The 20492-nt window shown below is 40.9% G+C and overlaps 1 protein-coding gene across 5 annotated transcripts in view; it reads left to right on the top strand.

The window, feature by feature from the left end:
- armc8 (armadillo repeat containing 8) overlaps window positions 1–20492 on the top strand; it is a 253834-nt gene that overhangs the window by 76675 nt on the left and 156667 nt on the right. For all 5 annotated transcript variants that reach the window (XR_012981938.1, XM_076264244.1, XM_076264243.1 and 2 more), the window contains exons 9-11: window positions 2113–2203; window positions 2306–2366; window positions 9312–9512. Coding sequence is in view for 4 of the 5 variants with exons in the window: in XM_076264244.1 (XP_076120359.1) it covers window positions 2113–2203; window positions 2306–2366; window positions 9312–9512 (353 nt within the window). In the remaining variant the exon portion in view is untranslated. The remainder of the gene's footprint in view (window positions 1–2112; window positions 2204–2305; window positions 2367–9311; window positions 9513–20492) is intronic.

Raw genomic sequence — 20492 nt, 5'->3', positions numbered from 1 at the left:
ATGGGAGACTTGTGCAATTTTACAAATAAATTGTCCATTATGTCTCTTTGGATTTGTTGAGGGTTTTTGGGGAAATTTTTTTCATAATCTGTAAGTGTTTGCGATCATTTCAAGCCTAATAGTGTAATTTTTTAGAGTTCGGATTTGTAAACAAAATAACTTAATATCAGATGCTCAATGCGGCTGTCAGTTACTGTCCGGTTGCTAGTGAGTTAGCTAGCCGCCTAGCTAAGGTAACATTTTAAACGGAGAAGTGTAATTTCTTTGAAATGACAAATAGCTGAATAACATTACTGACATTAGTTAAAGTGGATAGTTTATACTAAAGTGAACTTGCAACAGTATATTAAGTTTAAGCAAAGCTCCTCAACTGCTATTCACTTGTTAGCGCATAGCTGTGAACAACATGAACAATTTCATCGATACTCAATCAGGAATGTAGTTTAGCTCAGTAAGTAGCAAGTCACTCTTTGACTCAGGGGACCGGGGTTCCATTCCTGCTCGTTGCAGCAATTTTGAAGGTGCATTTCTCACAGCTAAACCAAGCTAGATAGATAGATGCAGTAGATATATAGAGATAGAAGGTTGGGCTTGGAACTATAGGCTACATGGTCCACTATTTAGATTGGGGGGCTACAAAATTTACTACAAATAGGTAAGAAAGCGTATTAGTTATCCACCTCTTTGTCTTATACACCATTAACAAGCTGCTTGTTAACACTTACAAGCTGCATGTTAACTGTTAACAAATATGATTGTAAGTAACTTAAAAGGCTGCTTATTAACACTTACAAGTGGCATGTTAACCGTTAGTTAATGTTATTAAAGGATAACAGTTAAAGGAACCGTATGTAAGAAATGTATTTAAATTAATCATAAAATGGCCCTGATATGTCACTAGACATTAAGAAATCATGTTCATTTCAAATATGTATATCACTGACAACAGCAGTCCGGCCAGGATATTGTCATTTAAAAAGTGAAGTTGCAGCCCTCAACTGATGTTGATGTTGTGTTTTGTCATGTCATGTTGTGTTTTGGCCTGATGCGCCACCCTCCACCTATCTACTAATCACAAAGTCAGTAGTGTTTCGCCATCCGGATTGGCAACCTCGAGTCGGGGGGTAGGGGGAGGGGATACACCGCTCTACAGTCATTTGAAAGTGATTGCAGTACAATTTTTGGCCACAATCTTACATATGGTTCCTTTAACTAACTGTTAGTAATGAATTGTTAACTGCTTATTATGCATTGTTAATACCTGTTAAAGCGATGGTTTGGAAAATTTCATTTCAGGGTCCTTTGCACCATGACCCCGAGCCAAACACCCTCCCCAGAACTTGTTTTCCCTTTGTCGAATCCTGGTCGAGTAGCGCTGTCAGAAACGAATGAGTTTCTGCAGGCATAATGGAACCAACTTTTATCGCGTAAATTACCCCACTAATAATGCCCTGAATGGTACGAAACTTCTACAGTATTGGTCTTTACTCATAAAACGAGGCATTGAAAAGTTTGTAGGTACACCAGGAGTTACTTTCGTGATTTGGGAAAAGCCCGTAAAAGTCCTGGCAGGAAGCCATTACATCAACGTTTTTTGGTATATCCAGTTTTTAATATATTTTTTTCCCGAAGTGTTTACAACTTAGTGTTAACTAATAATTGTTGCAAACTGGTACTACGAACAAAATATTAGTGCATTCCTGGATCTACATCCTTATGCATGCTTCCTGCCAGGACTTTTACGGGCTTTTCCCAAATCACGGAAGTAACGTCGACGCATCGGTTTAGTAGCAGATAATAGCATCCATCAGGCAAGTGTTATTCATTAGTTTCTGACAGGGCTACTCGACCAGGGTTCGACCAAGGGAAAACAGGTTCTGGGAGGGTGTTTGGCTCGGGGTCATGGTGCAAAGGACCCTCGGGTGAAATTACTCCGAACCATCGCTTTAAGCACATGTTATTCTAAAGCGGTACCATATAATGTACTGTAAATGTTATGACATTTAAGTAAAAAAGGTGGATAACTTGGAAACTTTGGATATATTTAGGATTGCTAATTGAATTGAATTGATTGCTGGAATTCACTTTTTGTTCCCTGGCTGTCTTTCTCAGTGCTTGTGAATGGAGAGCTGCTCTCTAAGGTGTTTGTCAGAATGATGCAGCGGGACAAACCAATAGAAATGCAGCTGACAGCTGCTAAGTGGTAAGTTTTGTAGTTTTGTTTCATATCTTGTGTCTGTATGGGATTGAGTCCAATTAAATGGGTCACCCCTCATTAATATTATTCTCACATTTTGGCTCTCAGCTTAACATACATGTGCAGAGCTGGTGCCATCAGGACAGATGACTGTTGTATTGTTCTCAAGGTTAGTGTACAGAATAAAACCAACAGTCACCACTTCATTCTGTCATATAAAACTGTTGTTTATCTATTGTATGTGTACCCATTAGGGCTGAACGATTTTGGGAAGAATATGTAATTGAGATTTTTTTTTTTCTGACCAAAATTATGATGGCAATTTGATTTGCGATTTATTTTAAAGGCAACCTTAGTTCAGTATTCAGTGTATGATAGATTTAAAACATGTGAAAGCGCATTAGCACATAGGAAACCATCACATTTACAGTTATCTATTCTAGTGCAAGGATAAAAACAGATCTATTTATTTATATATTTAATTTATATATTTAACAATCATAGGTAATTATGGACCATGGGCCTCATAGAGTTATGAATTCTCTTTTCGGGGGGGGGGGGGGGGCTCTTACCCGGTCATGCTGAATGATAAATTCCACTTGTTCATAAAACATATTGTTCGTTTTAGCATAAGTAATGCCCCCTATAGAGATTTAGCGGTTGACATCATAAACCAGTTCTGGCAGGTTCAGAGTGGTGCCAGGCTGTCAACTGGAGTTTAAACAGCAGACTGGTAGGAAAAAGAGGAAGGAAAACAGTCAAGACAATCTTAGGCAATACGAAAATAAACTTCAGAAAGACAAAGGTTTGTTGCACCGTTGTCATAGAGAGTCTCAATGACTGAATCAGTGGATTTCATCATCATCATCATCATCATCATCATCATCATCATTATCAACAGCTTTTTATTCAGGGAGAAATTGACTGAGCGGCAAGCTCTTTTACAGCAGTGGCCTGAATTTACAAAACATACAACAGTAATCAAAATAACAAAACAGGAGCAATAGAGAATATGATAAATAGTGAGAAAATAAGAGGGAGAATATATATATATATATATATATATATATATATATATATATAACTATGAGTCCGTCATACCACGTCCGATCTCTACGTATGGTGAAGGGTATATGATGATGTGGGGCTATTTTAATTCCAAAGGCCAAGGGAACTTTATCAGGATGCATGGGAACTAGTATCCTGGATCCATGAAATAACTGGCCTTTAAAAATAAAAATCTGCCTGCCTCTATGGGAATTTAACATGGGGGTGTGAAAACATATGCCCCCTCTATTTTAAGGAAGAATATTTATTTATTTATGATCAGGCATGCAAACTCCTCACCTTTTGGCAAAATTCGCTATTTTCAATCCAAAATGAGTGACTTATCCGATGACAAAATATTTTGGGGGCGGAGGGGGTCAACGTGGGCTGAGTTTACTGTTGTACAAATTATGCGCAGACGCAAACACATATTGGTGTTGTCAGAGCGCCATTAAAAACTTCAGCAACAAATGTGTGAATGTTATGTAGCCCCTATGCGTTTACTAAACATCAGTGAAAGCTCATTGTTGCTGCAGAGGCAACGTGAACAGAACGCTCGCACCCGGTATAGCCTCCTTTTGTGAGCGCAGATAGAGGGGTCTCAAATGTCAGCTGGATTAGTGATGTGAGCACGGCGAGGAGAGATGCCAGTTGAAACTTTTAACTTCTGTTAGCAAAAGACGTTTAGATTAGTGTAGTGTAGTGGCGGTTTGTTTTAATGTTGTTAAAGTTAGCGATATTAGACAAGAGTTAATTTGATGAATAGGCTACGTGCTGTACTTGGTCTAGATCGGCAAAAGGTGAAGCAAATACACAGACCTTATCAGTATAGCAAAGGCTAAGGTGAAACAAGAGTTAAATGTCTCCTAAACTGGGCTGTGCGTTTTGTCGTGTTCAGAGACAAGATCAGTGTTGATTCACATTCTTTAAGAAACATTCAGTGACCTGATCTAAAGTAGTCTGTGCCTATAGGGTAGGCTACAGTTTAACATGTAGTGTGAACACTATTCACACAACACAACTTTATTGGTTGGTTAACCAAATTAACTAGCACAATGCCACAATCTATAAGTAACCTAGGCTGCAGGTTAACACCTGTTATGAAACAGTACGTGTGCCCTCCATGACACACCTACCCCCCTCTCCCACTTTCCCCAACATTATTCAATTGTGTGCACCATATTGCTGTGTAGCAAAGTTATGTTATACACTATTTGAAAGCTTGGACACTTGGGAATCCATACATAACAACCTTTTTAATGTGCAATCTGTATAGTGCTTTCAGATTAATCTTACTATGTCTCAATGAAATTGTATCAAAGATGCCCTCCTCCCCCTCCGCCTTAGGTGCTTCCCTACCTTCTAGCTGCAGCTCCTTAGATAAGATAGATGCAGCAAATTGGGTATTGAAATATTCACAGGAATCCATATTTTTTTTTCATTGTTTAATCCAATATTAGTTGTGCAGATGTATAGTCCATCTTATACACACCCATTGAACCAACAAAGAAAATGCAAAAATAGAGACTTTTGTGTAATTATTCCATATTTTGTGTAGTCATTCTATATCAGAACCTCTGAAATACGATCCAAATAGTCTACAAGAAACCACACAGTAAGCCTTTTATTGTCAGTATGCATTTTGGGTAACCAAAAGTCCTATGAGGAGTTTCCATAGGGCATTTTACAAAACGCATGAGCATACCTTGGCAAATAATGGTCTAAATTGTCTATATTGATCTAATTTTGCACACAGCTTCACAAGACCTGGTGATAGAGCTCAGTTGTATTTCTAAGTCATACCATGTGACCTAGAGGGCTGAAATGTGGTCAGTTCAGAGATGCTTGTTATCCGGCAGATAAACCCGAGTTTAAAGTTAACCCGAGGTCAAGCATTTGGTGCTAGGTCAAAACAGGTGGGAACAGTGTCCTCTTAAGTAGTCATACTGCAATTACAGGGGAAATAAGACCAAAGATGTCATAGGAAGTTAAAACATTTCAAATCGATTTTACAAATTAGTCTAGTCTACCCTATTTTATATAATAATGTTAATCTGAAATAGTGTGTGTCTCAAGCAAGCGCTTGTTTCACTATGAAACGGCCATTTCCCTCTTCACGCACCCTTCTCACCTTTTTCATGCCTGATGATACATTATTCATTCACAAAGAAAATTGGTGTCCTTAAAGGTTGGATATTTCCTCTTTTTTTATATAACTTTAGATTAATGTCAATATTTACAGCGGAGAAAATAAGTATTGAACACGTCAACATTTTTTTCAGTAAGTATACTTCCAGTGAGGCTATTCGCATGAAATGTTCACCGGACATTAGTATTAATTTAGGTAATCCACACATATATAAAAATCCAAACATTAATGTAGAGTTATAAAAGTAGAGTTATGAGTAAAAAAGTGGAATGGCACAGGGAAAAAGTATTGAACACACTAAGAAAAAGCAGTACACAAAGGCAAGGAATAGCAAGGAACAAACTGGAATCTATAAGTATTTAGAGAAATGATCCCTCCTATCTGTGCAAATTGATATAAACTGGGTTAGTACAGACTGGTGGGCTATAAAAATGTTTTTTGTTACCAAGGTGTAACACAAGAAACATTTCATGATGGGTAAAAGCAAAGAGCCCTCCCAAGACCTTTGCAACCTTATTGTTGCAAAACATATCAATGGAACTGGTTACAGATGCACTTCAAAACTTCTGAATCATCCAGCAAGCAGTACTGGAGCCATTATCTGCAAGTGGAAGGAACATCACTGCATCATCAACTGGCCATGCACAGGATCTCCTTGCAAGATTTCTGACCAGGAGGTCAGAAGGATAGTCAGAAGAGTAGCCCAAGATCCAAGGACCACTCAGAGAAAGCTCCAGAAAGCCTTGGAGGCAGCAGGTACAATTGTTACAGAGAAAATCATAGGTAATGCACTTCACCGCTCATCCCGCATGACTCTATTGCTGAAGAAAAACATGTCAAACCTTGTTGAAAGTTTGCTACACAACATTTGGACAATCCTATGAAATACTGAGAGAATGTATTCTGGTCTGGTGAGAGCAAAATTGAACTTTTCGGATGTCATACTACACACCATATTTGGAGGAGAAATGGCACTGTGCATCACCCTAAAAATACCATACCAACAATGAGGTTTGGAGGTGGTGGCATCATGGTGTGGGCTGTTTTTCATCTCATGGTACTAGCAGAATTCATACAGTTGAAGGAATCATGAATGGAGTCATTTTGTTCCGGGAGAATCTTTACATCCACCAGGATGATGAGGATGAGACATGGCTAGACCTTCCAGCAGGACAATGATCCAAACCATTCAGCAAAGGAAACTCTCAATTGGTTTCAGAGAAAGGAAATCAAGGCCCTGACTTTAATCCAATTGAACAGTTTTGGAAGTTAACTAAAGATCAGGATTCACAAGAGGGACCCCTGGAATCTTCAATATTAAAGGACTATCTGTTTAAAAGAATGGGCCAAAATCACACCAGAATACTGTGACTGATTAGTTTTCGTCATACAGGAAATGCCTTGAAGCTGTCATTACGAATAAAGGCTTTTCCACAAAGTATTTAAGAAATTTCAGCAGGCGTGTTCAATACTTTTTTCCTGTGTCATTCCACTTTATTACACATAACTCTACCTATGGACTTTAATGTTTGGATTTTTTTATATGGTTGGATTATCTGAGTTAATAGTAATATCTGGTGAAAATTTCATAGGAATAGGAAATAGCCTCATTGGAAGTATACTTACTGAACAAAATGTTGACGTGTTCAATACTTATTTTCCCCGCTGTAGATCAATATACAAAAGATGATTTTATATTCCTCTTTTTAGTCAACTTTAGCATGGGTTCAAATACTTATGCCTCACTGTACATACATACATACATACATACATGCATACATGCATACAACCATACATACATGGACAAGGTCCTATTCTTTATCCATTTATGAATCAACATCCTTAAACATGCTTTATTTTTTGGTGGGTTTAGTGTTGATTGCATAATAAGTATGTGTAGGGGTTTGAAAAGCAAATATCTGACAGGATCTTACTCACATTCCTGCATCATTATTGCCGGGATATCATATATAGTTTCGGTTTTTAGGCAGTTTAACCACGAATCAGCTGATCCTGTGTGCCTCATTGCACAGCAATCACGTTCAACTTAGAGCTCAGCTGCGTGATGAACTATGTTACACTGTCAATGTCATAGGCTACCATGCTGGTGATTAATATCCTATGAATCAACTAGAAAATATATTCAAAATGTTATGCTAAATTTACCCACAATGATGTTTTACCTTGAGGCTTTACCTTGACACATGCAATCAAGCTGCATGATAGAGAATAGCTTAATGCTAGCATATAAAGCCTACAGTAGGGATATGTTGCCTATTTGCAACCTGCGTGTGTTTTTTATGACAACGGCAAAACGGACGCATCACCTACCTAGAGCAGAAACAGCTGTTGTCCATCTGTAGGCCTGCATAAACTAATTTTAGCATTAAATTCACACATTTAAATAAATTCTAGTAAATTATAGGTGCCCTCTAATGGCTGATACGAAAAGACACAGCAATAAGGTAAGGTATAACACAGTAGCTGATTAAACCAAAAGGTGCTGATGACACAGCAATGGGGAGTAAGTAAGTCACATGACGTATTTCCCTTAACACTTCTAAAAGTGGCTAAGCTAACAACAGAGCAATTGACCCAGTGAATCCCAGAAATAAATGGGCACTAACAAAAATAAAAGAAAATCGGTTTGTATTGTTTCTTAAATGAGGCCCATATAAAACATTTTACTTAGTTCACATTTTTTACTACATTAACCCAATGTGAGTTTGAGTTTTCAGTTTTGTTCTACAATGTGAAAATAGTCAGACCCATAAATGAGTAGATGTGACCAAACTCAATTCATGTTGTCGACTGATGTCATTGCACAGTATCTAGTTTCTATGACAATGCAGTTTATGATGCAAATTTTCTAGCAAAATAAGTAAATAAAGATGAGATAAAGCAATATAAACAGTAAACACAAAATAAACACAAGTAAACAGTCATTGCAAAATAAGTAACCACACTGACACCATGGCCTCACTGAAATCAACATAGAACTTTGAGTAGCTTTCCAGTCAGATTATGTAACATCTGCACCCTTTCAATATATGCAGCAATCTCTGCGACAGCCCAGCAGACACAAATTTCGTCTTTTTTCAGTTCAATTCCTAAATCAAACCCTGTTACTTTGAATAAAAAGCATCTGCTAAATACTCACTTGCATCTTTGTCAGATTTATGTAGTTTCTTAACCCTCATGTTATCCTTGGGGTCAATTTGACCCCAAGCAACGTTTAACATCATAAAATATATGGTTCACTTTTTTTTTTGCTTCATGTTTCATGACTTTTCCTCAATTGAAGGGTACAGCAGAGTTAGCATGAAATTTGTACAATAATTTGTTTTCAATGTCCTGTACAAATATTTTGTACATTGATGTTCCTTGGGGTCAATTTGACCCAAGCTGTATGAAACATAGAGAACATACTGTTATTATTATTATTATTACATACACAAGTACATATTACATATAAGTCATTTTGGCAGGACTGTATAAGTCAAAAGGGGAAGCAACAGCAAGCCTTTGGGCTGCTGACACTGGATGGGCAATATTGCCAGCCAGGGTTCCAAGGTTCATAAAGGGGTGTGGGGGGGTGGGAATGTTTTGTAGGGCTTTTGATGGTGGTTATTACAGTCTTGTTAAGTACCTGTCACAAAAAAACTGGGTAACAATATTAATTATAATCATTTTCTGAGGGTTTATTTAGCTGGGGTCAAATTGACCCCAAGGATAAAGAGTGTCGGTAAGATTTGAGGATAACACAAGGGTTAAAGGGGATTATCTTTTAAATGTAAGGATATCTCTATGATTCCAAGCTTCTGAACAGTAATACACGTGCATGGTTATACAAAAGTGTTGCACTTATACAGTTTGATATGTCATTTTCTGTGTGTGTGTGTGTGTGTGTGTGTGTAGACCCTGCCATGCCTGGTGCGTATGTGCAGTAAGGAGCACCTGCTAGAGCAGAGGGTGGAGGGTGCAGAAACATTGGCCTTCCTGTTGGAGCCGGATGTGGAGCTGCAGCGCATTGCCAGTGTTACTGACCAACTGGTGGCAATGCTGGCTGACTACTTCAAGTACCCTAGTTCTGTGAGCGCCATCACTGATATTAAGAGGGTGAGAAGAGAAGGTTTTGAAACCTTCATTCGGTTTGTACCAGTTAATCAGAAACCGCTTCTGTACTGTGATCGTACAATGTTAGATAGATAGATGGATAGATACTTTATTGATCCCTAGGGGAAATTCAAGGTCACAGTAGCATACAGACAACATACACACACACATTCACTAACAGCAGAAAAGTAATTAAAAGTATATAATATAAAAACACAACTAAGCAATAAGGACTGTAGAAGATAAAGAATATACTAAATATACTAAAATACAAATTATACTAAATAAAACTTAATCTAAATCAATTCTAAAAACAGTATCCACGTAGTGGGTGATCAATCAATCAGGTGCGCTAGCAATGACTAAAGCAGGGACTGAGCCTGTGGTCCTCTGTGCATAAGGTAAGGTAAGGTGCTCTTTGTGAATGAGTGTCATGGTGATGGTGCAAATGAGTAAGTCAAACAGTGCAACAGTGCAATGAATAAAGTCTATATATCTATGTATAAATAACTATATTAAGAAAGGTATAAGTGTGGTCACAGTTCGGCTGTGGCATGTTGAATGCTTACACAAAATGTGACGTTCATTTAATTTCGCTAGTGACCCTGTAAATCAAAAATCATACAAAAAAGTTGTTAAACTCCCAAAAATTAAAAGAATTAACTGAAACATTACCAAGTATATTACATTAAAGGGGAATTCTGGTGTGATATTGACCTAAAGTGTGTTGAAACATGATACCGAGTGTGATCTTTTGTCTCATAGCTCCATGAGCTCATAACTGGAATCTGGAATGCATTTCCACAGAACTATTTCTGGAATCTGATCCCTTATCATACCTGTTCATTCGTACTCGTTGCTCAACTTATCGTGTCTAAATTCAAGATGGCGGTGAACGATTAACTTCCTGAAGGTACTGTCTGTATAAATCGTCTTGTAAATAAACTACCAGTGCTTTTTCAAAGTTCTCAATGTCTCGTTTTAAATGACAGGGCCCTCGGAAGTCTACCAATGAAGTGTGGAGCTACTTTGAGCCTCGTAAATGGTGTAAAACAGTGATTTATTTGCATGGCTAGGCCGATGCCCGAGGCACCCCCATCGAAAACCTGTTGGTAGCATCGGCTAACTAGCGCCAGATTTCGGAGTGCAGGGCACAAGCCCAGATGAGCTATGAGACAAAAGTTCACACTCGGTATCATGTTTCAACCCACTTTAGGTCAATATCACACTGAACTTCTACTTTAATATTAGAAAAATCGTGAAAAAATGACTGGTATAGAAGGAATGCTTTTACATCACTCTCTTGATAGAATGCTGCCCCTGAGTGGCATAAGCATTAAACGTGGCAGCGGTTGATATGAACCAGCCAAAAAATGTCAAACATTTTGATACATGGACATACAGTTGTTCTCATAAGATTACATATTTGTGAAATATAGTTTTATAATTTAATAATAATTTTATTGCCAAGTTTTCTTCTTTTTCCACACGAAAAAGAAAGAACAAGGAATTTGACCAGGTGAAATGGTGTCAGACACTCAAAAAGCATCCAAATATAATATAATATAATATAATATAGGCCATATATCGTAAAAGCACCCACTACTGCAGATTTGAACAAAATCTGGTTTGGTTCTTAACGGGAGCATTTACTGCTTTCAAAATCCGATTTTGTTCACCGTGATCGGAGTTGGTGCTGGGCTGGTGGGTGCCCTATTTCTGCCCTTTTACACGGCACATCAACGGTTAGACCGAGAATTAACTTCACAAAATCAAAATTCCACTGGAGCTCCAAGCGGATTTGTTCACACAGCCTTACAAGACTGTTTACAGCTCTTCGAGTCACGGTAAAATGTAATTTTGTACATAGATAATTTAGATACACTTATTACGTGGGTGCGTGCGTTTCTTTAGGAATCCGCCGTCTTGGTTTGTATTGTATTGTATTGGTCTGCATTTATCCCAATCCGTGAATTAGTGAAACACACTCAGCACACATTGAACACACAGTGAAATTAAGCACACACTAATCCCGGCGTAGTGAGCTGCCTGCAACAACAGCGGCACTCGGGGAGCAGTGAGGGGTTAGGTGCCTTGCTCAAGGGCACTTTAGCCGTGCCTACTGGTCGGGGTTCGAACCGGCAACCCTCCGGTTACAAGTCTGAAGCGCTAACCAGTAGGCCACGGCTGCCCCATCTTCTAACATCTAATATAATTTAGATATAAATATGTGCAGTGTGTTTTTTTATAAGAGCAGAGTAAATATGGCTATGTGATATAAACAATGTATGAACAACATGTACAGATATGTGCAATGTAGTAGCAGCAACAATATAATAGTAGTAAGAATAATATAGATATATGCAGTGTATTAACAGAATATACTGTATTATGAGAAAAACAGAATAAATATGGATATTCCGTATGAACCATCAGATATGTACAGTATGTACAGCTATGTGCAGTGTGGTAACAGTACCATTGTAGTGCAGATACAGTGACATTATAAGATTATTAACCCTTTAGGCGCCAGAGTTTTTTTTTCGAAACATTCAATTTTGACATCTTCATTTCAAAAGGCTATATCTTAAAAGTGATAAGAGATAGAGACTTTCTGTAAATTAGAGAAATATTAAGGATGACCCAAAGTTTCTGTATTAAATTTTCATATCTAATGCATATTATGACGTCATATGGTGGCGGCCATCTTGGATTATAGAATATTCATGAAAAGTCCATGTTTGAATGATAAAATGCACCACTTCTTTCCCCCCAAAATGTCCCTCACCTTCTGTATGCTATATTGTACAAAACTGAATGCTCAGGTAAATAGTAAGTAGTAAACAAACTGTGTAAATCATTACTAATAAATGGCAGAAACAAACCGAATGCATGTAGCGGTCGGCTGGCCTTTTGCTGTAGAGATTTTCCATTTACTACATACAGTAGGCACTCTGATTCCATGTATGGGGCACATATATATTATTCATTTGACACACAAACACAAGTAGACAAGCTCACTTGCCACGGCAAGGCACAGATCAGGAGTGAGATGACGAGACAAGACAAGATACAATGTTAGTATTTTTTTTCTTTTTGTTGATGTTTTTTTGGTTGTTTTTTTCTTAGCTGACAAAGACACACACATCACAAGGACATGAACACACAAAAAAGAACACATAGTGTATGTACTAAATGGTCAGGGAAATAGATAGTAAATCAACAGTGTAAATCATTACTAATAAATGGCTGACAAAAAAAAATATGTAGCAGGCCTTTTGCTGTAGATATAATGACTCCCTATCCCTATCCATACAGGGCTGGCATTCCCATCATCTTGTGATAGACTATGCATAGCCTAATGGCTCCCCTGCCCCGTGTCACCACCTCTGCTCTTGCTGCGAGCAGCATGGCCAGATCTGCCTCGCGCGCCCGCCGAGTGGAGAGAATTTGCGCAGCTCGGACTAGGCCTACTGTGATTCTCATTGCGACTCCCCACACTGCCTCTACATTCCCCCCTAACTGTCCTATGAGCACTTCGACCTCGTCTAACATACCCAGTGGCATTAGACAAAGGCTCCACCACGTTACTGTCGCCGCGATTGCGGAGAGGCACACGGTCAGAAGACGAAGAAGCTAGCGCTACATGGACATTACCTCCAGCCTCGTTCGCCACACCACTAACACGCCTGCTAACTTCCCGATGAACACTGACCCCGTGAAACATTTCCCACCACTGACATTGGGCAAACGATTCAACGTTTGTGATTGGTGTAAGCTAAACTCTCACTTTGTCCAGCTGCACCACTGCAAGGCAGGGACGCATCTGAAGCCTGGTCACTAAACGAATCACCGTCATTTTCTGAAGGCATATTCCCCTTCAGAATCAGGGTCCGCGAATAGAAGACCCAACACTTCATTTCGGGTAAACTTTTTTGATGCCATTAGACGATAATCTAATGCAAATACTCGCTGACATTGACAATATCGCTCTGATAAAGTGGCTCACACGCACACTAGCTCCGGTATTGCACGCACTGATTCAATGCGCTGTAGCTCGAAGGTTTTGTTTAAAGCATGACGTTTTTTGGACTCGGGATGACGTATGACATGTCTGCCATTTAGTGGAGTGGAGGTCGAACGAAATATGACACCCTATTTGACTAAATCGGCCATTTTATTCAGTGCCGCATCTTGTCGAGTAAACTCGACTGTGGCGCCTAGAGGGTTAAGAATAAGTGGGTGTGCAGGATGGATAGTATGAAAAGCAGTAGAATAAGGCTATGTGTAAGTGTAATTAGAGTATGTACATTTGTAAATAAATAGAACACTATGGGTGGGATAGGGTAGTGCAAATTGTCTGGGGGGGGGGGGGTCCGCCTTGTTGTCCCTGTCAAGGTTGCCAAGTCATGGACACCTCAACAGGAACAGGCAAGGAGGCATCGGGCGAGGGGGGGGATTGGGGGCTTAGTTGATTGGTTGTCACCGGGATGCAGAGTTAGAGTTCAGTAAGGTGACAGCCGCAGGAAAGAAGCTTCCTCTGAACCTGCTGGTTTGGGTGCGGAGAGACCTGTAACGCCTCCCGGAGGATAGTGGGGAGAAAAGTCTGTGGTTGGGGTGAGAACAGTCTTTGATGATGCCCTGGATTGCCTCGATGGGGAGTGAGGAACCAGTGATGCGTTGGGCAGTTTAAACCACCCTCTGCAGTACTTTTCGGTCGTGGGCAGAGCAGTTGCCATACCAAACTGTGACACAGTTGGAGAGGATGCTCTCGACGGTGCAGGTTCACCAGGATCTGGGGAGACAGGTGGACCTTCTTTAGTCTCCTCAGAAAGAAAAGACGCTGGTGAGCCTTCTGGATCAGGGTAGAGGTGTTGAGGGTCGAAGAGAGGTCCTCAGAGATGTGGACACCCAGGAATTTGAAGCTGGTGACACGTTCCACCTCAGTCCCGTTGATGAGAATGGGGGTGTGTGTGCCAGCTTTAGACTTCCTGAAGTCCACAATGAGCTCTTTGGTTTTTTTGGTGTTGAGAGCCAAGTTGTTGTCAGTGCACCATGATGTAAGGTGATGGACCTTCTCCCTGTAGGCCACTTCATCGTTGTTGCTGATGAGACCAATCACCGTAGTGCCGTCTGCAAACTTGACAATGGTGTTAGAGCCATGTACAGGTGTACAGTCATGGGTGAAGAGGGAGTAGAGGAGGGGGCTCAGCACACATCCCTGTGGTACGCCGGTGTTCAGGATGATGGTTGACGAGGTGTGATTATCTAACCTAACAGACTGTTGGTTAGGAAGTCTAGAATCCAGTTACAGAGGAAGGTATTGATGCCCAGTTCACTGAGTTTGGTGTTCAGTTTGGAGGGGATGATGGTGTTGAATGCTGAACTAAAGTCAATGAACAGCATTCTCACATAGGTGTTGCTATTGTCAAGGTGGGACAGGGCAGAGTGAAGTGCCGTAGAGATGGCATTCTCTGTGCTCCTGTTCTGATGATAGGCGAATTGGAAGGGGTCCAGTGAGGGTGGTAAGCAGGTCTTGAGATGGGCCAGGACAGCCTCTCGAAGCACTTCATGATGATGGGGGTGAGTGCAACTGGACGGAAGTCATTAAGGCTTGTTGCAGTGGCACTGGCACGATGGAGGTGGTTTTAAAGCACGTGGGGACAGCCACCTGGGCTAGTGACAGATTAAATATCTCAGTTCAAACCTCAGTCAGCTGCACAGCACAGGCCCTGAGTATGCGTCCGGAGATACCATCAGGACCAGCAGGCTTATGTGCATTAATCCTGCTCAGTGCCGCACACACATCGGTGGTGGAGAGTGTGAGGGGCTGGTGATCTGCAGAGACCACTGCCTTGATGGCCACCTCCTTGTCCCTATCAAAGCGGCCATAAAAGTGGTTCAGCTCATCAGGCAAGGAGGTGTCGGTGACAGGGGGGGTGGAGTTAGTAGTTTTGTAATCTGTGATGGCCTGGATGCCTTGCCACATGTGTCGGGGGTCAGAGTTGTTCTTGAAATGATCCTCAATCCTTAGCTTGTGGTTGTGCTTGGCCTTCTTGATGCCCCTTTTCAGGTTAGCCCTGGATGAGCTATAGGCTTGAGCATCACCTGATCTGAATGGAATGCAATGTCTCGTGCCTTCAGCAGGAGTCTGACCTCACTGTTCATCCATGGCTTCTGATTAGGGAAAGTCGTAATCCGTTTGAGGGTGGTGACACTGTTTATGTTGGAGTTGATACAGTCCAAAACGGAGGAGGCATACGAATCAATGTCCGTGTGGGAGTCATGGGTGGCCTGAGTTGCGAACACTCTCCAGTCAGTGTTTTCAAAACGCTGCTGAAGTGCCAAGTCAGCTCCCTCTGGCCACAATTTGACTGTTCTTACTGTTGGTTTCACACGTTTGATGAGTGCTGAATACTTGGGCAGTAGAAACAATGAGAGGTGATCTGAGTGTCCTAGGTGGGGGAGGGGAGCGGCTTTGTAGGCATCAGCTATGTTTGTGTAGACATGGTCTAAAATATTGTCTCCTCTTGTGGGGCATAATACATTTTGATGAAATTTGGGCAGTACAGTTTTTAAATTCGAGTGGTTGAAGTCACCCGCGACAATGAAGGCTGCCTCAGGATGCAGAGTTTGTTGTTTACTGATAGCAGAATGCAGTTCTTTCATGGCAAGCTTGGCATTACCATCCGGTGGTATATAGGCTGCTGTTACTACAGTTGATGTAAACTCTCTGGGCAGATAGAAAGGTCTACAGTTAACCATGAGATACTCTAGGTTAGCTGAGCAGAGACTCTTAGTGATGGTGGTGTCCGTGCACCACGTTTTGTTAACATAAATGCACAAATCCCCACCTCTGGTCTTAGCAGAGTCAGCTGTTCTGTCGGCACGGGGAATGTAGCGTCCAGCTAGCTCGATAGTGTGTGTATATATACACAAATATGACAAAGTGCAGATGCAATTACAAAAAACACTAAGCAGAAAGAGGGTTATGTTTTGTTTAGGAGACCAATTGCAGAGGGGAAGAAACTGTTTTTGTGGCATGAGGTCCTGGTCATGATGGACCGCAGGTTCCTGCCAGTGTGAAGTGTCTCAAAAAGACTGTGTCTGGGATGGGAGGGGTCTGCAGCAATCTTTCTTGTCCGCCTTAGGGTCCAAGAGGTGTACAGACTTTGAAGAGAAGGCAGGCTGCAGACAATCACTCTCTCAGCATAGCAAATGATGCGCTGCAGTCTTCCCCTGTCCTTGGCTGTGGCAGCAGCATACTAGATGGAGATGGAGGAGGATGGATTCTATGATGGTCCAGAGATGAGTCTCCCAGAATCTTCCAGAGATGACTGTCCTCCAGAGATGAGTCCAATGAGGGTGGTGAGGGTGGTGTCATGAGGGGTGGTGTCATTCACACACTTTAGGAGCTTGACAGACTTGTGACTGGAGGTGCAGTGGTTGATGTACAGGAAGAATCATACAGAAAACATTTCTTTTATGTAGGGATAGTGGTCAGGTGAGGCATTTCTTTTCTTTTTTTTCTCTGATTGCCTACAATTCTGTAAAGCGTCATGATACATGTGTAATGTTTTGGCGCTCTATAAGCACAATAAATTGAATTGAATTGAAATGTATTATCACATAATTGTGTGTGCCCTGTAAGACAGTGTTTCCCAAACTTTTTTTTTGGGGACCCACTTTTTAAAAATGACAGACCATCGCGACCCATTTCACTTCAGATCTAACATACAACCACCAATATTGTTTTAGGCCACAGGTTCTCAAACTTTTATATGCCCCCCCTAACCATTCTACACTGCCATATGTATACATAATAGCGCCTAGGTCTGGCCTACTACCACTACTATTACAGGGATTGGTGATGCACTGACTCAGTTTCCCACAACTCTGCAATCTCAATTACACATGAAACAATGTTAAATATTTCCAAAGCTATAAAATTCTTGCTCAGTTTTGTACAAACACACAACCTCAGGTTTCCCTCATCCTGCTTTGAACACAGTTGTGTTGCATTTTGAGCACCATCAGCGTGGAAAGTTACCTAAAAGATAACGTTTTAATGTGCATCCGAGAGTTTGGGGATATTCTTGCATTCTATGCAATAGTCACTCTTCAACATAGTAAGCGGTTCCTGTATATCTAAAGAGAGATGTTGTAGGCTACGTTGCGTTGCAGACAAATGGATCCATAACAGCGTTAATTCCGATGTAAACATAGCAAATAACTCAAGTTGTTATATTGTAGCCTATTTCTGGAGGTTTCTTTGGAAAGTTGAATCCGCATTGAATCCGCAAGTTAAACATTTGCTTGTTTGTAGGCCTTATACTAAGGCTGTGTATTGATGTTGTGACAAGCTATGTTGTTGTAAGAATGTGAAATGAATAAATATCAGAACAAGAGGCTTTTGCGCAATAGCCAAAATATATAATAGAGTTTGCGAGGTGGAAAACAAGAGGAAATAATAGCTTTTAAAATATCCATTTAAATTGTAGCCTTATATAATGCATTGGTGTGCATTTTAAATCCGAAATAATAAGGAATGTGAGGAGGCTGCTATTAACTTTAAAGAGTGCATCTACAATCGAAACTATCAGCCTATGACGCAAATTAAATAGCCATGCCCGGTATATGGATGTCTGCTTTAGTTGACAGCATGGTAACTAGATTTTAATCGGTCAACGGAAGCAGCTGTCCGTTAATGTTCATGCTGATTCATGTCCCTTGCATTTTGTAACTGCGTGGTCCATAGCAGGCGCCCCACAGAAATGTTTCCTTTTGCGAGTGAGATGCACGCTGCCCCCTCTGCGACGCGTTCGCCCCCAGTTTCAGAGCTATTCTAGGGCCGTCACTGTGGTAAACAAAACTGATAGCTTTCCTGGTTAAATGGTATAAGCTAGGCCTATTACACAACATAAATCGTGCTGGCGACCCAAATAAAATCTCCTGCGACCCACCCGTGGGTCGCGACCCAGTCTTTGGGAACCAATGCTGTAAGAGATAGATAGATAGATAGATAGACTTTATTAATCCCCAAAGGGAAATTACAGTATTCCAGCAGCCACACAAACACAAAATTAACAATATAGCTGCAAGCAGCAATGAGGGGGCCAAGCAGTTAAGCAGGAGTTGGGATTGGATTGGATTGGACTTGACTGTGTTGTGTTAGATTGGATTGGATTGGACTTGATTGGATTGGACTGGACTGGATTCGAAGGTCACCAAATTTATTGTGTGTCCTCAAGATGTACTCCTTCCACATACCATACTCCTTTTACATCGGTGAAAGTGTTGATAATTATAGCACCCCTAGTGGTGAAAGCAAACCAAATTAATTGTGCATCCTCAGGATGTAGTCCCAAGTCCACATAGGTAGGTGAAAGTGTTGCTAATCATAGAGCCCCTAGTGGTCAAATGTCACCAAATTTATTGTGGGTCCTTAGGATGTGTTTACGACTCAACGTACCAAGTTTGGTGTCGATACGCAAAAGTCTTCCTAATTATAGCGCCCCTAGTGGTCAAAGTACACCAAATATATTGTGTGTTCTCAGGATCGGGTCCCGAGTCCATATACCAAGTTTGGTTTTGATACGTAAAGGCGTTGCTGAGATATGAGCTAATTTCCTGTATCTCTAGCGCCCCCCTAGTGGTCGAAGGTCACCAAATGTATTGTGTGTCCTCAGGAGGGGATCCCAAGTCCATATACCAAGTTTGGTTTCAATATGTGTAAGCATTGCTGAGATATGAGCCAACTTCCTGTGATTATAGCGCCACACAGTGGTCAAAATGTACCACATTTCTTGAGCCTCCTCCTTATTGGGTCCTTAGCACATGTGGTAAGTTTAGTCTTGATACGAGAAAACCTTGCTGAGATATCACTTCACTTCCTGTTTGGTGGTTTTGCCGACAATTTTAATTGGCTGTTACGGGCGAATGGTTTTAGTTCCGAAGACGAAAAGGGATAACTTTTGTGCGGCTTGGTCTGAAGATCATATGTACTAAGTTTCGTGAAAATCGGACAAACTATGTGACCTGTGAAAACTTTTTAGTGTTTTTGATGAAATCCAAAATGGCGGAAAATCCATCATGGCGGAAAATGACATCATAGAGTACGTTGAACTCGGCTTGGTCCAAGGATTCCAACGATACCTCATTTTTGACAAACGGGTCAAAAGGTACGTGCGTGAACGCACGTCCAACTTTGGCCTGTTGGTGGCGCTAGAGCGCTCAAGGTGCCGGTAAGAAACTTGGTGAAATTAATCATGGGACTGTCCCCAATCAATGTGCCAAATTTCACAACTTTTCACCAGACGGTTCTATGGGCTGCCATAGACTTCAATGGCAGAGGATTTATAAATAGCAAGCAGCAATAAGGGGGCCAATCAGTTCAGCAGTTGAGCAGAAGTTGGGATTGGATTTGACTGGACTGGACTTGACTGTGTTGTGTTAGATTGGAATGGATTGGACTTGATTGGATTGGATTGGATTGGACTGGACTGGATTCAAAGGTCACCAAATTTATTGTGTGTCCTCAAGATGTACTCCTAAGACCACATACCAAGTTTGGTTTAAATCGGTGAAAGTGTTGATAATTATAGCACCCCTAGTGGTCAAAGGTCACCAAAATAATTGTGCAGTCTTAATATGGGGTCATGACTCCACATACCAAGTTTAGTTTCAATCGGTGAAAGTGTTAATAAATATAGTGCCCCTAGTGGTCAAAGCATACCAAATTAATTGTGCATCTTCAGGATGTAGTCCGAAGTCCACATACCAAATTTGTTTGCGATAGGTGGAAGTGCTAAGCATACCGCCCCTAGTGGTCAAACGTCACCAAATGTATTGTGGGTCCTTAGGATGTGTTCACGAATCAACGTACCAAGTTTGGTGTCAATACGAGAAAGTCTTCCTAATTATAGCGCCCCTAGTGGTAAAAGTACACCAAATGTATTGTGCGTCCTCAGGATCGGGTCCCGA

This window comes from Alosa pseudoharengus, unplaced genomic scaffold (genome assembly GCF_046254945.1).
Source record: "Alosa pseudoharengus isolate Yale_2024_CS ecotype anadromous, Long Island Sound unplaced genomic scaffold, YU_APseudo_1.1 YU_APseudo_1.1_scf_3, whole genome shotgun sequence".
NCBI classification, from domain to species: Eukaryota; Metazoa; Chordata; class Actinopteri; order Clupeiformes; family Clupeidae; genus Alosa; species Alosa pseudoharengus.
Note: the sequence above shows the minus strand (reverse complement) of the source record. Positions and strands in the feature narration are given on the sequence as shown.